The sequence below is a fragment of the Nannospalax galili genome, unplaced genomic scaffold, assembly GCF_000622305.1.
Source record: "Nannospalax galili isolate Female #2095 unplaced genomic scaffold, S.galili_v1.0 scaffold525, whole genome shotgun sequence".
NCBI classification, from domain to species: domain Eukaryota; kingdom Metazoa; phylum Chordata; class Mammalia; order Rodentia; family Spalacidae; genus Nannospalax; species Nannospalax galili.
Window position 1 is genome coordinate 1504071 of NW_008353937.1, and position 21922 is coordinate 1525992.

At 50.2% G+C, this 21922-nt stretch overlaps 1 protein-coding gene across 2 annotated transcripts in view; it reads right to left on the reverse strand.

Annotated features, from left to right (window-relative positions):
• The window catches only part of Dennd3 (DENN domain containing 3), a 62340-nt gene that overhangs the window by 24849 nt on the left and 15569 nt on the right, over window positions 1–21922 (reverse strand). For both annotated transcript variants that reach the window (XM_029555001.1, XM_008851050.2), the window contains exons 6-13: window positions 18209–18328; window positions 17563–17781; window positions 13206–13327; window positions 10043–10198; window positions 7434–7530; window positions 4402–4505; window positions 3688–3887; window positions 1320–1841 (exon numbers count right to left, since the gene is read on the reverse strand). In XM_029555001.1, the coding sequence (XP_029410861.1) occupies window positions 1320–1841; window positions 3688–3887; window positions 4402–4505; window positions 7434–7530; window positions 10043–10198; window positions 13206–13327; window positions 17563–17781; window positions 18209–18328 (1540 nt within the window). The remainder of the gene's footprint in view (window positions 1–1319; window positions 1842–3687; window positions 3888–4401; window positions 4506–7433; window positions 7531–10042; window positions 10199–13205; window positions 13328–17562; window positions 17782–18208; window positions 18329–21922) is intronic.

Consider the following 21922-nt stretch of genomic DNA (forward strand, 5'->3'; position numbering starts at 1 on the left):
TACATGTAGGTAGGTGCACGGTGCACCCATGTCGTGCAATGCCCACAGAGGTCAGAAGAGGCTGTCGGATCCCCTGGAACTGAGTTACAGACAGTTATTAGCTGCCATATGGGTGCTGAGACTCAAACCTGGGTCTTCTGCAAGAACATCCAGTGTTCTTAACCATTGAGCCATCTCTCCAACCCCCCAAAATTTTTTTGATTAAAATAAAATTAAAATTACTGTTTGAGTTCTGACTTGAGTTTCATTTTTAAAAAAATCACTGAAAGAATCTTGGCTTGGGATTAGGACAGAATTTCAAATAATTTCTGAAATGAACCTAAACATACTTCTACCAGCTTACTACATATTTATGCAAAGTGGAATTCTCAGCATTGATGATTACAAAATCAAAGTATCGATCAGCTCTGAAAAATCTTGAAAATACCCTGTGTACTACAGTACCAAATATTTAGCCAAGATTTAATTGTTTCTTTTTGAGATAGGGTCTCATTCTAGCCCAGGCTAACCTGGAACTTACTATGTAGTCTAGGCTGGCCTTGACCTCACAGTGACTTTCCTGCCTCAGTTTCCCAAGTGCTAGGATTGCGGGCATGAGCCATAATACAGTTTCAAGATTTAATTCTCTACATAAAAATAAACAGGTACATACATCTCATTAGCAGACAAATTTGCCACCATCTCTTTTTTTTCTTTTAGACGGACACAGGGTTTCATGTAGCCCAGGCTATCCTCAAATCTTGAACTTTGGATCCTCCTGTTTCCACCTCCCTAGTACTGGGGTAGTAGGTGTGAGCCACCAGGCCTGGTTTATGCTAGGGATGGGACCCACGGCTTCCTGCCTTCTGTCAGCTGAGCTACTTTCTACCTTTTGTCTTTAACCAATGCATTACTCTATACCAAATCATTACTTTAAAATCAATTTCTTTATGGCTTATTGCCAGTAAATGTTTAGTTTTTATACCTGTTTTATATTCCTATATACCTGGGTCATCCAACTTTCAGTCAGGATGAAAGTTTAAGAAGCTCTGGTTTATAGTCAGGTGCGGTGGCACACACCTTTAATCTCAGCACTCGGGAGGCAGGCGCAGGGGGATCTCTGTGAGTTCAAGACCAGCCTGGTCTACACATCAAGTTCCAGGACAGCTGGAGCTACAGGGAGACCTGCCTCAAAAATAAAATAAAATAAAAAAGCCTGCCTTTGTTGTGTGCACACACAGATCTTTTTAATACTTTCAAATCTGTGGTTGGTTGATCCCTGGCCACAGACCTGAAGACCCTGGGGGTATCTGTACCTGGGTGCTAGGCATTTCTCTTACCCACAGTGAGCGCATCAAACAGGCGTTGGATGACGACGGCGTCCTTCACAATCCCCGACTCCTGCACCCGCTTCACAAAGTCGCTCAGCTGCATGTGCTTCTTGGGCAGCTCAAAGTTCTTCACGGCGTCGTCTGCCTTGGGGGCCTCACCTGGCTTGTCCAGGACCTCAGTGATAAGCCGCCTCAGCTCGGGCATCCGCTCAGCCTGGGCCCGCTCAGAGGCCGACATGGATTCCACCATTCTCTTAACAAGATCAGCAGGAAAGATCCCTATGTCCGTCTTATACAGGTTCTGGAAATCCAAGAGGGCGCTCAACAGCTGCCCCTGCATCAGGTGAACAAGGCCACGCAGGTAGAAGTACCTGGCTAGGAGCAGAGAGTCACCAGGGCCCAGCAGGCCCATGGCCTTGCTCAGCAGGGTGATGAGGTCCGTGTAGTACGCCTGAACACACTGGCTCACCAGCGGGAAGTGGATCTCGGGGATCTTGAATGTATACGTGGACTTAGGGGCCACATTCAGAACTGAAAAATCAAGGAAGCAGGCAGGTGACTAGCACAGTCCTGCCAAAGGAGCACAGGGCCTGCCACCGCACTGTCGAGGGCAAAGTTTGTTTGTCCTGGACGAGAGGAACAGCAGGAACCAACGTGCCTCTCCCAGGACACTCCACCACACCAAGGGAGAACCAGAGCCCTTGTTTTGCTTCCAGAGAAACAGCAAATATTTTCCATGGGACATTGTTTTCCAAAGCTATTAATACTAAGCAGGAATGCTGCAAATGGAGCTTTGAGGGTTAAGCTCATAGCCAAAGCCAAGATAAACCTGCCAAGCTGGGTTCAGTCTTTGAAAATAAGTGTTTCACTCCCCTTAACACTGACACTGGAAAGTGGGCATTACCAGAACTCCCAATGCACAGATGTGGACGGTGAGGCCTCATAGACCAGATTACTTGGCACAAAGACATAGCTACTAAGTGTCTCAACCAGGCTGCCACACACCAATTCCTTCAACGGGCGTGATCTAGAACCTCCCAGAGGCTAAGTACTGACCAGGAGTTGGAGTCCCTCTCCTTTCAAGAGCTCCACTGGGACAGAGGACCAAAGCCAGCACTCAGGCCATCCACACCAATGCCAGCCCCACTGGTGGAAAGTTTTCCCCAGAGAGGTGGGGGGGTCTTAGCTATGGAGGCTGGAGGTTGGAGCCTGCAAGTCAGGGCAGAAAAGGTAGACTGTATTCCCAGAGTGAGTGCACAGCACATGCGCTAGGTCCAGAAAAAGGAAGTGGTCTGCCTGGGGTCACACAGCCAGGAAAGGGCTGCACAGGGGCTCACACCTCCTAATGCTCTGAGCACTGAGAAATGGTTGCTACAGGCAACAAGGTTTGTTCATTTACATATACTATCTCTGCCAGACAAACCGTCTGGGGAGTCACAGCTCTCTGGGCTCCCAGGCACCAGCAGCCTGAGCCTAGGCACCCAAAAATTTCTCCTGTCCCCTACGGAAGGAGCATGGTTCCACCTGGATGTGCACAGCAAGAGGCTCAGAGGACAAGTAAAGGATGTCACACGGGACACGCCTTGGGGAAGTTTATGCAGAAGTACAGCATAGCGTAAACACGCCCAGAGGTCAGGGAAACTCCAGACTGGCATCAGATTCACACACACAGGCCTCTTCAACACTGAGGCCCGCTCCTGCTGTCCTCTGCTGACAGGGCCTCCCTCCATCTGCAACAGTGCTGCAGTGCCCAACGGTTAGTACCTAGAAGAGTCCCACAGAACTCAGACCCTGCCCCACCCTGCCCCAACCTCCGAACCTATGTGTGTGGTGTCTCTACCAGGACTGCAGCTGCAGGAGTATCTTAAGGCATGGCCTGGCACACACCAGGGACAACCCATTACATACGTGCAAACAGACATGCACTATATGCATAACCTGCATGCACACTCATGTATACAGGAAGAAGATGCCAAGCTGTGTCACTGTTGCCTTTAACAAGGACCCTGGGTGACAAAATACACAGACAAGAGATAGAGAAACGAGATTTACTAGATGAATCCTCTGAAGTGACATCAGATCATTATACTAAGTTTAGCAATTAAAAGATTTTAAACCTCGGCCAGCAAGGTGGTTCAGCAGGTAACAGTGCTTGCCACCAAAGCCTGATGACTTGAGTTTGATTCCCAGGAACCACGAGGTGGGAAGAAAGAACCAATTCCCACAGGATGTCCTTTGACCTCCACACATGCCCATGGTGTGCACGTGCACGCACAAATAAAATAAAAATTTTAAATACAATGTAAGCATATCCCACCCCTCTGCACCAGGTGTGGTCTCTCTGACTTCAATGCCGGGAGGGTGGGTGCGGCCTCACCTGGGCTGCTGCTTCTGCAGCACGAGGTATCCATTATTCGAAGTGACGAGTTCCTGGGCAGCAGCTCAGGCAGGGAGATGTCCTGCAGGTTGGGCATGCTGACCACCATGCGCCTGTGGGTGATGTGCAGGGGCAAGGCCTTCCTCGAGGCCATCTTCTCCACAGTAGGTCTCCTTGGACTTATAAGCATCCTGTCAACCCTGGGGTGGGGAAGAGCAAGGGTTCACTTTATGGGTACAACGATGGGTGAGTATACATGCCTTTACCACATTCCATGTCCAGTGTAACAAGCAGCGGGAGAGATCCCTACACAGGAGTGCAAAGGGTCACTCAGTCCCACCTCATGCAGCTCAAGAAGGGAAGATAGAGGGTCCCAGGAGCCTACAGTCCCAGAAACAAGCAGGACACTGTCACAGATGGCACATGCATGAAATAAGGGAAAGGTAAAGACAGACTTTGTGGCTGGGGGTGTGAAAAGAAAGTAAAGATGAGCATGTGATATGGACAAGAGACCAGGGCTCAGCATAGGGTGCCGCACACAGGCACACAGAGTCTGCCTGCAGGAAACAGACACACAGCAGCCTGCCTAGGAAAGCTCATGGTGAACTGCTCAACACTGGTCTTTTCCTGATCTTTTATATGTCCAAATAAAACTATGACAGCCAGGCCCTTGGTCCCCAGAGAGCTGGGTGTACAAAACACAGGGTAATGCACCTGTCCTCCTCAGACTGGGTGTCTAGGTCCATCCGAGCAAAGGCGTCCATCCTGCCGTTGAGCCTCGCCTTCAGAAATGAGTGGAACATGTAGGTGTCCAAAACCTGCAGGCAAAAAGGGGCATCACACATGTGCTCAGGGTCCTCCAGCCTCTGTCCAAAGCCTGCAGCAGCCCCGCTGGTCACCAATCTCCCAGCACAGGTGTCTCTGGGCAGCAGTCTCTAAAGAGAGGGAGCCTCACAATTGGCTTTTTTTTTAAATATTTTATTATTTTTATTTTATGTGTATGAGTGTATTCCCTGCATGTATGTGAGTGTACCGTGTTGTGCAATGCCACAGAGGTCAGAAGAGGGCTTCGGATTCCCCTGGAACTGGAGTTAAGGATGGTCCCTGGTCGTCCTTGAGGGAGTGGGCCCCCCATTCCTGCCCTGTCCCCTGGGCCTGGCAGCCAGGGGAAATGGCCTGGGGTGGGGTTTTTTTTGTCTTTAAAAAATATTCATTATTTTTATGTGTATGAGTGTATCGCCTGCATGTATGTAAGTGCGTGCATGTTGTGCAGTGCCTGTGGAAGTCAGAAGAGGGTGTTGAATCCCCTGGAACTGGAGTTACGGGTGGTTCATAGACACCATGTGAGTGCTGGGAATCGAACCCAGGTCTTCTGCGAGAGCAGTCAGTGCTCTTAACCGCTGAGCCATCTCTCCAGCCCCACAATTGGCTCTTTTTAAAATTTATTTTTACTGTTTTTAATTATGTATATGAAGTTGTACCCACAGAGGCACTGGGTCCCCTGGAGCTGCGGTTACAGGTATTTGTGAACCACTCAACGTGCATGTTAGGAACTGAACTCAGGTCCTCTAGAAGAGCAGTGTGTGCTCTTAACCACTGAGCACCTCCAGGCCCTGCAAATGGTCTTACCTACTAGAAGTGTCTGCAGTTCCTCACCTGTTCATCTGAAATAAGCAGCAACTTTGCATTTGAAAAAAAAAAACACATAAAGTTAAAAAGCCCAGGACACCTGACCACTAGGACAGCTATGCCTGCAGTTGGGGGGCAGTTCTCTGGACTCCACAGCATACTCCATCTGGCTCTGCCGGATTTCATCAGCTACCTCAACCTCAAGAACCAGACAGCTCTGGGCTCCTGACTTCACAGGGCCCTGCAGTGCTGGGGTCATTTCCATCTAGACACGAGGGTGTAGTCTGACAAGAAGGCTCTTAGACCACAAGCCACCCCTAAGTAGAACAAGGAGAGAAGGTGCTCAGACCTACGTGGAGAATGACGGCCCAGTGAGAGCCAAGCAGGGAACCCAAAGGTGACACACCAAAGGGAGCTGCTGGAGGGGAAGAGGCTGTGCAGAAGGGTTAGGCCAGCACCACATGACTGGCTGGAGGACCTGGAGCTAGTGTGGAAGGACCACATACATACTCACCCAAATCACTGTGAGAGAGCAGAAGAGAATCACAGGGCAGAAGAGGAGAGAAGGGGCCCAGAGTCCCAGAACCCAGGACAAGACCAGGTGTCCATGGCTCAGTATAGCTGGGAGCTTGGCATTCAGGCTTTCCTCTGATGCCTGGTTCCCATCTTTTACTCCATGAGGTGTGCTATGGTGTACCAAGGGGCTCAGTCCCACAGTAAAACTGCAGAACCAGGCAGAGGTCTGGAAGGCGAGCAGTCTCTGAGCTCACAGGGGTACGAGCTGATGGCGGAGTGATGACCAGGGGGAGAGTGCTGGCTGGGTTGGGCCACAAAGGGGTCCCATGTTCCCTAGTCAATGGGCTAACCTGTACCATGGAGTGAGGTTGTTCTTCCCAACTTAAAGACGAGAAAAACCTGCAAGGAGTTCACAGGGTTGCCTGCCGGATCCAGAGTAAAACCCAGAGTGTTTCTTTGTGTGATGGACAAAATGCTCATTAAGAGAAGAGCGCAGACACTGGCTCCGCCCTGATCCTGGAACATGGCCATGGACAAGAGGGAGCAGCTACTGAGACACAGCCTGAGGGTCAGTCCCAGAGAGGAGGAAAAGAGCCAGCAGAGCTGGGACCAGAATGGTAACAGCAGGAAACTCTCGAAGGACCAGCCCTCCCCACGGATAGAGCAATCAGAGGCGCCTGGGCCGGAGTAGAAGATGGAGACAGGGAACGGGCACTGACGTCCTGACTGCCGGCGTGGTCACCCAGGCACGCACATGCGCCACAGTCCATCAAACCAAACAGTGCCTTTTATTCTGTGTAAACTCTACAAGCTAATTTAAAACAAGAGATGGGGGTGGGGAGACAACTGAACAGTAGAGAGTGATGACTGCTCTTGCAAACATTAAAAAATGAGATGAGCCAGGCATGGTGGCGCACGCCTTTAATCCCAGCACCCGGGAGGCAGAGACAGGTGGATCCTGATGAGTTCAAGGCCAGCCTGGTCTACATAGCGAGTTCCAGACCAGCCATAGTAAGACCCTGACTCAAAACAACAACGAAAATTGAGGCTGGAGAAATAGCTCGGCAGCTAAGAGCACTGGCTGCTCTTACAGAGGGCTGGGGTTCAGTTCCCAGCACCCATAAGGCAGCTAACAACTGTCTCTAATTCCAGTTCCAGGAGATCCAACGCCCTCTTCTGATCGCCATAAGCATTGCATGCACTTACATACAGACAGGCAAAATACTCATACACGTTAAAAAATAAAATAAAGTAAAAAAGAGGTGGCTGGCCTGCCTGGTGGCCACGCCTGTAGTCCCAGCACTCGGGAGGCAGAGGCAGGCGGATCTGTGAGTTCAAGGCCAGCCTGGTCTACATAGTGAGTCCAGGACAGCTGGGGCTACAGGGAGACCCTGTCTCAAAAAGACCAAAAACAAAACAAAACAAAAACCCAATGAAAATGAGATGGCTGAAGGGCGGAAGGAACAAACAGGAGCTTTTGGGAAAAGTGAGTTTGATTAATAAGATATTAACAGACCCTGAAAACCTTGCTTGAGATGTGTCTAAACACAGGAAGGTAAAAATGAATGTAACCACAAACCTGCCAGAACTCCACCTCTTACCTGCTTGTAAAACAGCTGATCCCCTGCCGCTCTCGTTTTGAGAAACTCCTCACTGTTGAACACTCGGTGCTCATAATTCAAGTGATTCCTCACGTCCCTACCAGAGAAGACAGGCCAAGCGCTGAACTATGTCACTCACACATGAAAACACACCACCTTCAGTAGCAGAATGATGACAAGAAACTTTCAAGGCTTATCTAACCCCCAGGACGGCAGCTTCAGGACAGACTGGTCAGTCATCACCGTCCTATCTATAAAGAAGCCAGGGACAGTGCTGCTAACTTCCTCCTTGCCCCTCAGCTCTGTGAGCAAATTAAGGCTGACTCAGCAACCAGCTACCATCTTTTGCAAATGCCACTGGGTTGACAGGGCAATATGGGGATTGGGGTCAAGTTAAGTACTGCCCCATTCAACTACAGCCTGCCCCGACAAGCCTCCCCTCCATTCCCACTGCCTCATGTGGTAAGTTGATGGGACTTCAGTGTACAACTTCCCAGAGCTACAGTGACACCCGACAAATAGGGTAAACAGCCTGCCAAGGTGTGGCCAGAGAGATGTGCCCAGCACCTCCTTTCCTTTGTGAGAAACTTACTCATCTAGGGACATAGAGTTTTAAAGCCTGTAATCTTTTTTTTTTTTTTTTTTGCTTTTTAAAAATGAACTCATTGGTGCGGTGGTACATGCTTTTAATCACACCACTGGGGAAGTGGAGGGAGGCAGATCTCTGTGAATTTGAGGCCAGTCCAGTCTACATAGTGAGTTCTAGGTCAGCCAGGGCTGCATAATGAGACCCTGTCTCAAGAAGAAAAAAAAAAAAGCTAGGCCTGAAGAGATGATTCAGGGGCTAAGAGCACTGGCTGCTCTTTCAGAAGACCTGGGTTCGGTTCCCAGAACCCACATGGCAACTAACAACTGTCCTGACTGCAGTTCCAGGGGATCCGATGCCCTCTTCTGGCCTCCATGGGCACTGCCTGACACAGGATGCACTTACATGCAGGCAATACACTCATACACATAAAATTAATAAATAAAATTTTTTTTTAAAGCCTAAAATGTTGGGACTAAAGAAATGACACATTGGTTAAGAGCTCTTTCTGCTCTTCGAAAGGAATCAAGTTTAGTTCCCAGTGCCTCTCACTCCACTCCAGAGGATTTGATGCCCTCTTCTGGCCCCCTCAGGCATCTGCACACGTTAAGTAAAAATTAAAAATAAATCCTTAAAAAATATATATACACACTTAAAAACAAAATAAAAATAAACTCATCAATATTATACAGAGGAGTTTTGGGTTTTTTATTATTTTTATTTTATGTGTATGTGTGTATTGCCTGCATGTAGGTAAGTGCACATGTGTTGTGCAATGCCCGTGGAGGTCAGAAGAGGCCGTTGGATCCCCTGGAACTGGAGTTAAGGATGGTTGTTAGCTGCCATGTGGGTGCTGGGATTCAAACCTGGGTCTTCTGCAAGAACAGCCAGTGTTCTTAACTGCTGAGCCATCTCTCTAGCCCCGAGTTTGGGTTTTTTTATTTTGTTTTTTTTTGAGACAGGGTCCCGTGTAGCTCAAGCTGACCTCAAACTCACCATATATCTGAGGATCATCTTGAACTCCTGGCCCTCCTACCTCTAATTCCCAAGTTCTGGGATTATAGGCATGTACCACCACCACACTTGGCTGTAAATTATTTTCTTTTTTGTTTACCATTTTAATCATGAAGGATGTGTTTTCAAAGAATAAAAGGCAACAAGAGGACCATGCTAACTACCCAGCTTGGAGCAAGGAGAGGGGCATCCTGTCTCTAAAGCAGCAGCTCATTTTCTCCCTAGTAAATTTGCATTACGAAAATGGAGACAGAGAAGGTTGCTGATGTTTCCATCAGGAAAAGAGCACTGGGAGTCCACGGGCTCTGCACTAACCCCTCCCGAGCGGAAGCCCCTGCAGAACAGACGAGAGCCAGCGGCAGGCGGTGCGTCCTTTGCTACGGATGCAGCAAGAGGAGGGAAAGTTCGCTGCAAGAGAAAAAGAAGAAAGAGTTGGAAGAAGAAAAGGCCCCAGATTGTAATAAAAGTCCTGAAGTTGATGGCATGTTTGGGCCAGAAATAGCAGCTCAGTGCCTGGGCCGTGTTACACACGATAGAGACTTTAACCAGCTAGTTAACCCACGCTAGTCTAGGGTGTGCTAGCTACGGCATGCACCAGCAATGACAGCGAGGGGTGGGAAAGAAGCAGCTTTCTGACACAAACCCCACACGCTCACCTGTCCCTTCAGGAGCATTCTCCAGTTTTCAAGTGTCATGGAAATGACCCAACTATCCCTTCGCCTCTAGGGTGGACGTGCCCTGAACTGACCCTGAGCTCTTGACCAACACACACAGGCACCGACCAGGTCTCCCAGCAGGTTTTACATCAGACATCTCCCCAGAGGCTACCTTGGAAGCAGCCATCCAGAAGGCCGGTGACAGGGAAGCTACACGGTCAGGGCAGGAAAGCTGGCCAGGGTCAGAGTAAACCTCAGACTCCCAGTGGGCCTGCTCGCCTGGCCACGAGGAAAGGTTTTCAGAATGAGCTCTCTGGCCAGGCCACTCCTGCCGCTGCAGTGCTCTAAACTACCTGAAGATGCTGACAAGCAGCTGCAGGGTGATGTGCTGGATCTTGCAGTTGAGCATCTGCTGCCAGGCTCTGTGGCGGGCACGGCCCTCATTCAGGTCTGTGCTGGAGCTGAGGTGAGCGAGGTGTAGCTCAGGGTGCAGCTGGAGGCTCTGGATTCTGAAAGAAAACACACTAAGCTATAGTACATGAAGGTGACCTTCAGAAGGTAGCCAGGTAGTTTAGGGTACTGGGTTCCTGTCAACGACTTGGAAAGGCATTAAAAATCCAGGGCTCTGGGACTGGAGAGATGGCTCAGTGGTTAAGAACACTGGCTGCTCTTGCAGAGGACCCAGGTTCAATTTCCACACTCACATGACGGCTAACAACCGTCTAAGACTCCAGTTACAGGGAACTCCAACACCCTCTTCTGACATCCTCGGGGACTACCTGACAGGGGTCCACACAGGCAATATACTCATATACATGAAATAAGAATAATAAATAAAGCCGGGCATGGTGGCGCATGTCTTTAATCCCAGCACTCAGGAGGCAAAGGCAAGTGGATCTCTGTGAGTTCAAGGTCAGCCCTGGTCTACATAGTGAGTTCCAGGCCAGCTGGGGCTATATGGAGACACTGTCAAAAAATAATAATAATAATAATTAATAATAATAATAATAAATAAGTAAAATTTTAAAAAAATCAAGGAATAGCAAAGCTCATTCACCTCTAGACAGCACCACATGAAGGTCTTGCTTTGGACCCAGGCCTACCTATCAGGAGCAGGCACCTTCCAGCACGCAAGGCACTTCCCTCCTTTTTAGGTCCCTTCTGGTCAGGGTTGCTAGGAGGTCAGCTCATAGCTGCTGCCCTTCGGCATCCCCTGCCCACACAGGTTCGGAAGCCCCTCTGTGTACCACTGTACACGCCCTGGATGTCAATGCTCTTGGCCCAGCAGGGGATGGCCACTGGCTCATCTGAAGGTCCTCATGCAGAATAAGGGACTCACCCAGAGCCACCACAAAGGCTGGAGCCCGGCCTTCCCAACATCACTCTAGTCTAGACTTTGAGAGAAACTTTGGCGGGCTGGGGACGTAGCCCTGGATTCAATCCCCAGCTCTGCAAGTAAACAAAGCTCATCTGACAGGAGCTCTGTACACCCGCGAACAAATCCACAGGGTGGGCTGGTTTGGGTTTGTCAGACAGGGTCTTCCTGTAGTCCCAGCTGCCTGGAACTTGCTTATGTAAACCAGGCCAGCCTTGACCTGACTGAGAACCACCTGGTGCCAAATCTGCAGTTTTAATCACGCACTTGTTCCCTGTGTATCCACTGTGGGCCATGCACGGTTCTAAGTGTGGACCAGGCAAAGGCCCCACTGCATGGAGCTTGCACCAGAGTTGGAGGGAACAGAAAACAGACAAGTCAGCCTCAGAACAGATGATGAAGACAGAGACTCAATGATGGATGCTGGGGATGCGGGAAATGGATGATGGATACAGGAGGGGAGTGTTCCCAGGAAACAGCTATGGACCTGCCCTGTGAAGGCAAGACACATGGCAGTGGAAGACTGTGGGGATGCAGCGGAGGAGAGGCTCCTGGATGCCCAAGGTCCTGAGCACGGTGAGCTTGCTGGGGCCCAGTGTGACTCAAGACTATCTGTGGACTCGGGAGCCAGCACAGGCTTGGGTGGGGCTTTGCACTCTCTCCTAACACGTTAAGAAGCCGCTCTGGAGCGGGCGTTCCCAGTCCTGGCTGACCTGACCTGTCCGTGTATGTTGATGCCAAACTGACTTTTACCAGGCAGAACCCAGAACAGGACACAGGGACGGAACATCAGCAGCTCCCCCGCACAGAGCACACGAGGGTGCTGCCTGTAACGGTGGTGTCTTCCCGAGCCTTCCGTGTGGGGACTGTTGGAGGAGAAGCTGCTCGGTCTCCCCAGAATCTAGTCCTTCCCTCCCGACTCACACACTGAGCCAGCACAGCTGAGCTTGGGGCTCCTTGTCCCTGACCTCAGAAGGGTTGGACAGTGGCAAACGAACACTTTCTCAGCAATGTGACGAGACAGAAGACAAGGGAGCAGCATGCCTGAGGGCCTCTAAGGGGGTCTGAGCAGCAGAGACCGCTACCCTGCGTCCCTCTGGCCAGACACCTGTATACAGATGTGCTCTGCCCTTGAAGATAGCTGAGGAGCCGCCACCATGGCCTGGATCAGGGCTTAGAGGCACATAGACCATCAGGTTTATAAAACAAAGTACCACTGCGAGTTTGTACAAGACACTCATCCCACACGGTCATTCCGGGGAGCCCTGCCACGGCGGGGCTCCAACCCCACACCCCTGCATTTGGTTTCTGAAAAGCAAGCAATGGCAAACACAGCAGACAACGAAGAAGCCAGCACTGCCGAGCCAGGGGTCTCCCTGCTTCCCAGAGGCCTGGAAGAGCCCACTCAGAAATCGCTCCCAACCTCCAGAAGGCTGCTAGGTGTCACTGTGCATGACGTGACGCCTGCCCTCGCCAGGACAGGGTAACCAGACGCCACAATGCGCCCAGCTCCTGACTTAGCAGGGACACCTTGATCTGCCCAAGGATGAGAGCCCTCCTCTAGACCACAGTGGAGACTGGAGGGTCCCCAAAGCCTCGAATACTTGTGATTTAGCACTGTGGGAGAGTTTGCTGAGCCAGCTCTAGGCCAACAAAATTTAGCAACTGAGATGAGAGAAAAGGCTCACAGGGAAGACACACGGCAGGAAGTAAGAAGGCCAACTGTGCTCGGGGGAGGGGTCACCCCCAAGGCTATCGTCCTGGACGTCACAGCATGGTGGCATTACTGTTCTGCCACCGGAGCCCAGATGCTGCTGAATCCCAGCACTCACCAGCATCCAACACATATCTAGTAAGTGACTGAATGAATGTGCTTCACAGAACACGGCACAGGACCCTGAGGCTCTAGGCACAGCATCAGGAGGCCTCCAGGGGGTGGCACAATCCCCTGACTCTATTAGGCTATAATTCATATTTAGACAAGATCAGAATAAAGACAAATCACTTTTATTGAAAATATTCACAAATAACGTCCAAACCCAAAATATATAAACCATCTGTCAACAATATGAAATTAAAAGACGGGAAAACTAGCAAACATAAGATCTGAACACATGCTCAAACACACCACTTCCCGATACCTCTGAATGAACGTCTGTGCCGGCAGAAGAGGGATGTCGGGGATGTCCATATCCTTGTCAGAGGACCTAGAGCAGGTGATGCTTCCATGGTCGATATCGATCAGGACCAAACCATCAGCTTCCTGGAAGGCAAAAGTCAATGTAAGAATCTGAATTTGCACACTTTTTGGAGGGGGGTCTCTGAAGCTACATCTCCCTATGTAGCCCCGGCTGACCTGGAACTTGCTATGTAGCCCATCCCTGGCTGGCCACACTATGCATTCGACCATAATATCAGTTGCAGTCACACAGTTGTATGACCTTCACCACTACCTGTCTCCAGAACCTTCTGTTCCCAAACAGAAACCCTGTCCCCATCATTTTTAATTCACTGTTTCTTCCTACCTTAGCCCTGGCACCCCATTCTACTTTGGGCCTCTGAATCTGACTACTCTAAGAAGCCCATGTAAGTGGGCTCCCATAGTATGCCCTGACACTTAGCAGTGTCTTGAAGGCATGTCTGGATTGCAACAGGGGTCAGAATCCCCCTTGTTCTGAAGACTGAGCAGTCCACCGTGTGGAGGGACCACGGGCCTTCTCTGAGCCAAGATGCCAAGGCATGTTGCCAATTTTCCATCAACCCTGGTACAAACACTACATGCAGTACTTCATGGCGCCCTGAGGGAACATTCCGGAACTCGACAAGTGCACCACCTGTACTCGATCCATCATCACTCAGCTGTCTAAGCATCTCTGCCACCCAGGACCCAGAACACAGGTAGGGAATGGGCTGAGTGACCGCACACAGGTGGAATTTCTGATATATGCACGTAGGTTACTCGTGATGTCTTATGTACAAGCCATGAGCATTGCACTCGACTCTGAGACTCAAGTGTCCAGAAGGGGATGCAGACGCCCTCTGAAGACGCCACTTTGCTTTTGGCTCTGCCCTCTCTCCTAGGCAACATATGAAATATACAAATACGGTTTCCTCTTGGCCCACGTCTGACAGGGCAAACACACGTCCTCTGGCCAAGCACAGCATCATCTTGGGTCATGCCAGGTGTGTGTAGGAGATGCCTTATTTAGAGGGCTACAAGGACCCTCCTAGCTCCCTCCTACTGATCCTGTCACCAGCCACAGGAAACAAAACACCCAAACAAACCCAAACCACTGTTCCTGGAATCTTCCAGAACACATAAATCACCAAGCAAGTTTCCTATCAGGCTGCTGACCAGAATTGCTAAGTATACCAAAGAGTCTTCCTGCCTGAAGAGCCCAGACACGGTGACTTTTCCTTAGTCACTAAAAGAAGAAACAGTTTTAAACTTCAGAGCACTGCCTATTCTTTCTGGTTCTTAAGGCACACAGGGTGAGGTTTTTCCATTCCTAATCCTCCCTTGGAGGTCTGAATGGCCTTTTCCTAAGCTGTTTTCTCCCTGGTCAATCACTGGCTTTGGCAAGAACACAGAAGGCTGCCTGCCCCTTCCAGAGCTGTACGCCCGCCTTTCTGGGCACGGGGCAACACTGGTAGAGATTCCTTTAAAGTCCAGGAAACGGTGCTGGAGGACAAGGACTCTGAAACAGGCTGACATTAGATGGCCAGGGAGTGTGAGGGACACCAGCTGTCTACTGTATCCCCCTCTTTGTCTACACAAAAAATGCTCAAAACAAAAAGTTAAAGGTAAGCCAGGCATGGTGGTGCAACTTTAATGCCAGCACTCGGGAGGCAGAGGCAAGTGGATCTGTGAATTTGAGGCCAGCCTCACATCATGAGTTCCAGGCCAGCTGTCTCAAAAACAAACAGAGATAAATTAGGCATTGGTAGTGCATATAATCCCATAACTCTGGAGGGATAAGCAGGAGGATCGTAGGTTCAAGGCCAGCCTGGGCTACAACAGTAAGTTCTGGAGCAAGGCTCTGTCTCAAACACACACAGACACACACACAGAGACACACACAGAGACACACACACAGACACAAACACACAGACACACACATACACACACAGACACACACACACACACATACACAGACACACACACATACACAGACACACACACAAACACACACAAGTGGGGCAGGGAGATGGCTCAGTTAAAGGCACTGCAGTGCAGGTCTGACAACCTTAAACGCTATGCTACATACCCTGAAGAACTCCCAGCAAGACACTGGGTACCATCGCTCACTGGAAAATAAATGCACCCAGTGACAGTGAGGACGTCCGTGGAGAAACAAGACCGCTACACTCTCAACTCTTGCAACAGCTGCCCTGGGCAAGGCCAGCAGCACCTCAGGTGGCGAGGGTACAGCTGACTCAGCACTCTGCTGGACTGTATCCCCAAGGGAAAGGAAACCTAGCCTCACACAAGACCTCGTCCGCCATGGCCGTGCTCACCACAACCATGGGCAGCAACAATCCCAATGTCTGTCAGCGACCTCCAAGTCGACAGCTGACAGTCAATGTACCAAGATGTGCATGATGGACTCCTACTCCACAACAAAGTTCTGACATGCCCCAAGTGGGTGAACTCTGCGAACACGCCACTGAGTGAAAGAGGTCAGGCACAGAGGCCCGTGTGCTACAGGATCCCACTTGTGTGAGACTCTTAGAACACACAAATCCACAGACACCCGGAGGAGCCTCACTAGGGCGCGGGGAAGGACTAGACGAGTAATGTATTGCTGCTTCCTTTGTGGGATGACAAACATGTCCAAACGAACAGCGATAGCTGCAAAACCCTAAAATAGACTCAGATTCAGTGGACTGGACATTTTAATCAGGACATATACATTGTATCTCAATAAAGGTTTGTTTTCGTGTTTTGAGAGAAGGTTCCCTTTGTAGCTCAAGCTGGCCTGGAACTTACTGTATAGCCCAGGCTGGCTTTGAACTTCGAGCAATCTTCCTACCTCAGCTTCCCAAACGCACCTCACCTGGCCAAAACGTATCTTTTTTTTGTTTGTTTTTTGAGACAGGGTCTTACTAGGTAGCCCTGTCTGGCCTCAAGCTCACTACAGAGACCAGGCTGGCCTGGAACTCCCTGAGATCCACCTCCCTCTACCTCCCATGTGCTAGGATTACCTGCCAAGTGCTAGGATCAAAGTATGTGCTACCTAGGCAAGCTTTAAGGTATCTTTAAAATCTAGCCAGACGTGGTGATGCACGCCTTTAATCCCAGGACTAGGAAGGCAGAGGCAGGCAGATCTCTGAGTTCCAGGTCATCTGGGGCGATAGGGAGACCCTGTATCAAAAGACAAAAATAAGGGGACAGGAGAGATTCTCAGCAGTTAAGAGCACCAGCTGCTCTTGTGGAGGGCCCAAGTTTGGTTCCCAGCACACACATGGCAGCTAACAACTGTCTGTAACTCCAGTTCCAGGAGACCCAACTCCTTCTTCTGACCTCCGTGGGTACTGTATGACACAGGTACACTTACATACATGCAGGCAATACACTCATAGACATAAAATAAAAATAATAAATAAAATATTCTTTTTTTAAAAGACACAAAAAAAACCCACCCTGCATACTGCTTGCTAGCCTCATCACAAGATCTGTCCTGAATCCATGACAGATCACCATGTAAATACGCACCACAGCTAAGCAGAGTGATGCACACCTGGAACTGCAGCACTCAGGAGGTAAAGGCAGGAGGATTGCCGAGAGATTAAGGTCATCTTGAGCTACACAGCGAGTTCCAGGCCAACCTGGGCAATAATGTGAGACTGTCACAGCAAAGAACTGTCAGCCCCACTTCAGCACAGTGACCCTCTATAAGCACCTACAGCACACCAGGTGCTGTTCTATGTCCTGCTTGGTCTTCCCTGTAGCAGCAAGGTTGGCACATGTGCTGTCCTTAGAAAGCTAGGACAAGAAGGGGTTCCGTGTCAACACACATTAGTCACAAACAGTCTGGCAGACAGCCAGACCCAGGATGGGCTCACACTGAGCAGCCTGCTGCATAGCCTTGAGTTTTACTGTAGGGCCCTCGCGGGAGCAAACCACAATGGAGGGATTTAAAACAAGAAAGTGGAGCACGCCGCCACCTACAGGCCAGCCGTGTGCCAGGAACCACACGGGGTACACAGCTGCCTCAGCATGGAGTCCTTCCCACAAGGACATGCACCTGCCTCGCCTCACAGAAAAGGAAACTGGGGATCAGAAACACATGCACGTCACATAGCTCCCAGAGTGCAAGAGCCTAAAGACAGCCATGGTGCTCTCGTCTCACTGCAAGTACTGTCTTCCTGGCAGTGCTGGGATGGACCCGGGGCCTGTGTGTCTGACACATAAGAGCACTTCTGAATGCACGTCCCACTTGCCTTGCAATGGATTTGCATGAGTTTAATGCTCCAATTCAAAGTTCTCCACCTAACCTTGTTGACTTCTTCAAAGTGGTCGAGATGGCAGCCCATAAGGAAAGACGTGGGAGCCATGACGAAGTCCAGCATCTGGCCCGACAGGATGGGCACGAAGGTGTGCTGCCACTGCAGTGGGTGGAGATAGACCATGAAGCACTCCGCGACGAGTGTCAGCAGGGCCCAGTCTGAGGAGAAGAACACGATGCGCTGTTCTGTCAAAATGCAGGTCAGGATCTGGGGGAGCAACAGCATCATTTGTAAGCTTCCAGCCAGGCAGAGGAACCTCAATACACTTCTACACTGCTCCCCAGACACAAAGAACCAGAGGCAGCTTTTAGCCCTTTCTACTCCAAAACCAAAGTCACTTAGACCCCACACAGTGCTGCTCACGGACACCATGTGTCACTGCACATGTCGACTCTAAGCGCAAAGCTCAACTATTTTGGAATACATGGATTCCTGGTTCTACATCTTTTTTTTTTTTTCAGTACTGGGAACAAACCCAGAGGATCGTGCATGCTAACAAATGCGCCACCACTGGGCTATGCCTGCAGTCTAAACATACCTAATGAGCCACACTTCTAGTACCCCTCTGTGCCGATCAGCCTATGTTGCCCCAGTGACCACACACCTAGTGACCACACACCTAGTGACCACACACCTGCAACACCTTTTCAGGACTAAAGCACAGCAGGGGCAGGTGAAGATCCAAGTCGATGATGGGGCTCTCAGGGTCCGCTCGAGAGGGAAATACCACCTGCAGCGGCTTCATGTTAAATATCTAGGAAGACCAAGAGCCACAGTTAGTTCAGAGAGCCAAAATGCACCCACATTCACTATTTGGGCACCAAAGGCATCTGCGTTAGACATGGCTGTGGGAGTGGGGGATGGCTCAGGCGGTAAAGCACTTGCCATGCAAGCATGATGACCCCAGTTTAATAACCACATACAAAGCCTAGTGTGGTGACATGTGGCTAGGTAGAGATAGGAGGATCCCTGGAGCTCGATGGCCGCCAGCCTAACCACACCAGAGAGCCCTAGGTCTCAGGGACAGATCCTAGATCAAAAAGGATTTGGGGGAGCTGGAGAGATGGCTCAGCGGTTAAGAGCACTGACTGCTCTTGCAGAGGCTGGGCTTGATTCCCAGTCCCCCATGGCGGTTAAGAACTGTCCTTAACTCCAGTTCCAGGGGAATCCAACACCCTCTTCTGACCTCTGCGGCACTGCACAACATGGGTGCACTCACATACATGCAGACAATACACTTGAACACATAAAATAAAAATAATATTTTTTTAAAAAAAGGATTTGGAAGGCTCCTGAGGGATGACATCTCAAGTTGTCCTCCTGCCCCATTCACTGGCATGAGCACACACATGTGCACACACACATACACCTGAACATATATGATATGAACATGCATATACACTGCATTGAAAAAAAGAAAAGAAATCACTGAGGAAGGCTCCTGCCCCCATCCTGCTGCCATCACAGAGGAACAGGACGGCCTAAGGACAGTCATGCACAAAGTCAGTCCTCCATGACTTGCTGCTGGGGACTGAACTCAGGCCTTGCACATGCTAGGAAAGTGCTCTACCACTGAGCCACATCTCCAGTCCGTGAATGGCTTTTTTTTAAAGGGAAGTTCTCAGGTAACCCAGGCTGGACTGGAACTCAAACCAGGCAGATAGGCTGAATGAGGCTCATGAATAGTATTGGCCTAGCATACCCATGGTTCCAGGTACTCAGTACCACAGAAAAAAAGAATTAAAAAAGAAAAAGATAGACCTGGTGGCTCAAGCTATAGTCCCAGCTGCTTGGAAGGCTAAGGCCAGCCTGGGCTACATAGTGAGTTCAAAGCTAGCTTGTGCAACTTAGTAAGACCTTATCTTAAATAAAAACTCAAAAGCAGCTGTGGGTGTAGCTCAGTGGTGGAATGTTTGCCTAGCATGTTTAAGGCCCAGGTTGGATTCCTAGTACCACAAAAAAATGGAAAAATAAATACAATCTTGATTCATCTACATGAACAACAAAATCCTTTTTATGCAAATAGAATAGAATGGAGTCAAATTCTCCAGGCTACGGCAGTGTAGTTAACTGTGACGTACAAAGGCTGGGAGTAGCTCAGTGGTAAAGTGCCTGCCAGCTAGCATGGGGACATGAGTTCAATCCCCCGCACCCATGAAAGGCCAGTGTGGCTGTCACCCCAGCCCTGGGCTGGGGAGGCAGGAGGCAGGTGGACAAACTCGCCAGCCGGCCAGCCAAATGGCAAACTGGGTTCAGTGAAAGACTGCCTCAAAAAATGAAGTAGGGAGTGATAGAGAAAGACACCTGCCATCAACCTCTGGCCTCCACATGCACACACTCACATACATGCACGCACACACATGCACACACTCACATACATGCACGCATACACATGCACACATACACGCATGTACAAAATCAATAAACTAATTAATAAGCACAAAGTGTGTGTGGAAGCCTCAACATTTCAAAAAATGCACGAGCCAGCCAGCTATCTACATAAACAGAACACAAAAGCAGGTGCCAAGCCCTACTCATCACTGCCCACCTGGGGACCCTCAGGTCCCCACACCAGACCTGGCAGGTGTGAGATGGAGAAGAGGAAGGCTTTTGGAAAACACTTGCCAAATTTCAGGCAGGTGGTCCCCACTCCAAAGGGAACAGTGCTGAACGGGGACAGGGGACACAGAGGAAGAGATAAGTGGGCCTCTGCCACTGTCCTCCCTGGGCTGTGGTCCTTCATCCTACACATTACACAGGCACACCTGACCAGCCTGGAAATAACAGAAACCCCCGCATCCAGGAGCAGCATCCACCATCCAAAACACGGGAATGACGGCTCATGCCTGCTGCCTGCGCCTTCTCCAGGCTGACGTTATGTGGCGGTGGGGTCAGCCCCACCTCGGATGAAAGCCCTGACCTACACAGACTCTCAGATTCCTTCAAAATGAGAAAGTCCTCATTTGGCCCTAACAAAGGGGACTTCTGAGAATGGCTCCCAGTGACAGAGTCCACTAGGCCAGAGCCCATTTAGCGGCCCACTTCCCTCATCCATTCCCTGTATGGCTGTGACCCTGTACAGGCAGCAGGGAACAGGCTCGTATTCAGGCTGAGTCCAGTGGAGAAGATGGGCATTAAACACACTCCAGGTCAGAGGACCTACTCCAGACAACACTGTGCATAGCAGGAGGGCAGTCAATGGGAGACAGATGGGGGAGAATTCAGGAGGTCACAGGAGACGGCCATAGACACAGAAGAAGGAATCCTGGGAGGAACATGTGCAAGAGCCCTGTGGCAGCACCTGATGGACTGCGGGGAGTACGGCAAGGGGGACGAGAGTGAGCAGGACTGAAAGGCACAGACAGCAGAGCTGGGGGACGCAGAGCAGGGCTGAAGACGTGCGTACAGAACAGAGCTAGACGCTGCACTGCGGTCTGTGGCCACCGAGCAGAGGACCTGTGGGAAGTGGAGAGCAAACCGGCATCACGGTGGGAGGGGCTGGTCTTCGGGAATGGGCGGGGGCAGTGGCACGGTCAAATGGGAAATAAACATGAAAGCTGTCGGGTCTGGCGTGAGTGATGGCTGAGCTCAGCTCGGGGAGGAAGGAAAGAGGGCAGGCGCCACCTCAGGAAACTGGCCACAGGAAAGGAGGTGGAGAAGGCAGACAGGCAACCAGGAGCCGAGACACAGGTGCCACTGTGCACGCCACACAGGTATCACTGATGTCACACAGTCACTCTCCCTGAACTGGCTCTGCATCCAGGTTGCTCTGCGGACCGAGCTAGCCGGTCCTGGTGAGCACAGTGGGCTTGAAGGAAACAAACAAATGCTTCAATCATCTCCCTGTACACACTGTCAGCAAGAAAACGTCAGTCATAACAGCAAGCATCCTAAATCAGAAAACTCAAAATCCAAAAGCCTCCAAAGTCTAAAACGTTCTGAGCACCAACACAAAGACACGGAAAATTCCACACCAACCTCATGGGACAGGTCACAATCAGAATGCAGGTGCTCTAAAAACATTGAATAAAGTCCTGCATGGTAGCCCATGCCTTTAATCCCAGCACTTGGAGGCAGAGGTAGACAAATCTCTGTGAGTTCAAGGCCAGCCTGGTCTACATAGTGAGTTTCAGTCCAGTTGGGGCTGCAGGGAGACCCTGTGTCAAACAATCAAACAAACAAAAAAACATTGAATAAAATTCCTTTCAGCTTGGGCCAGAGAGATGGCTCAGGCTCACAACCGAAAGACTCCTTTAGGCCTATGCAGGTAAAGCATGCATGAAACAGAGGGAATTTTATGTTTACACTCGAGTCCCATCCCTAAGGTAGCTTCTTATGTAGATGCAAA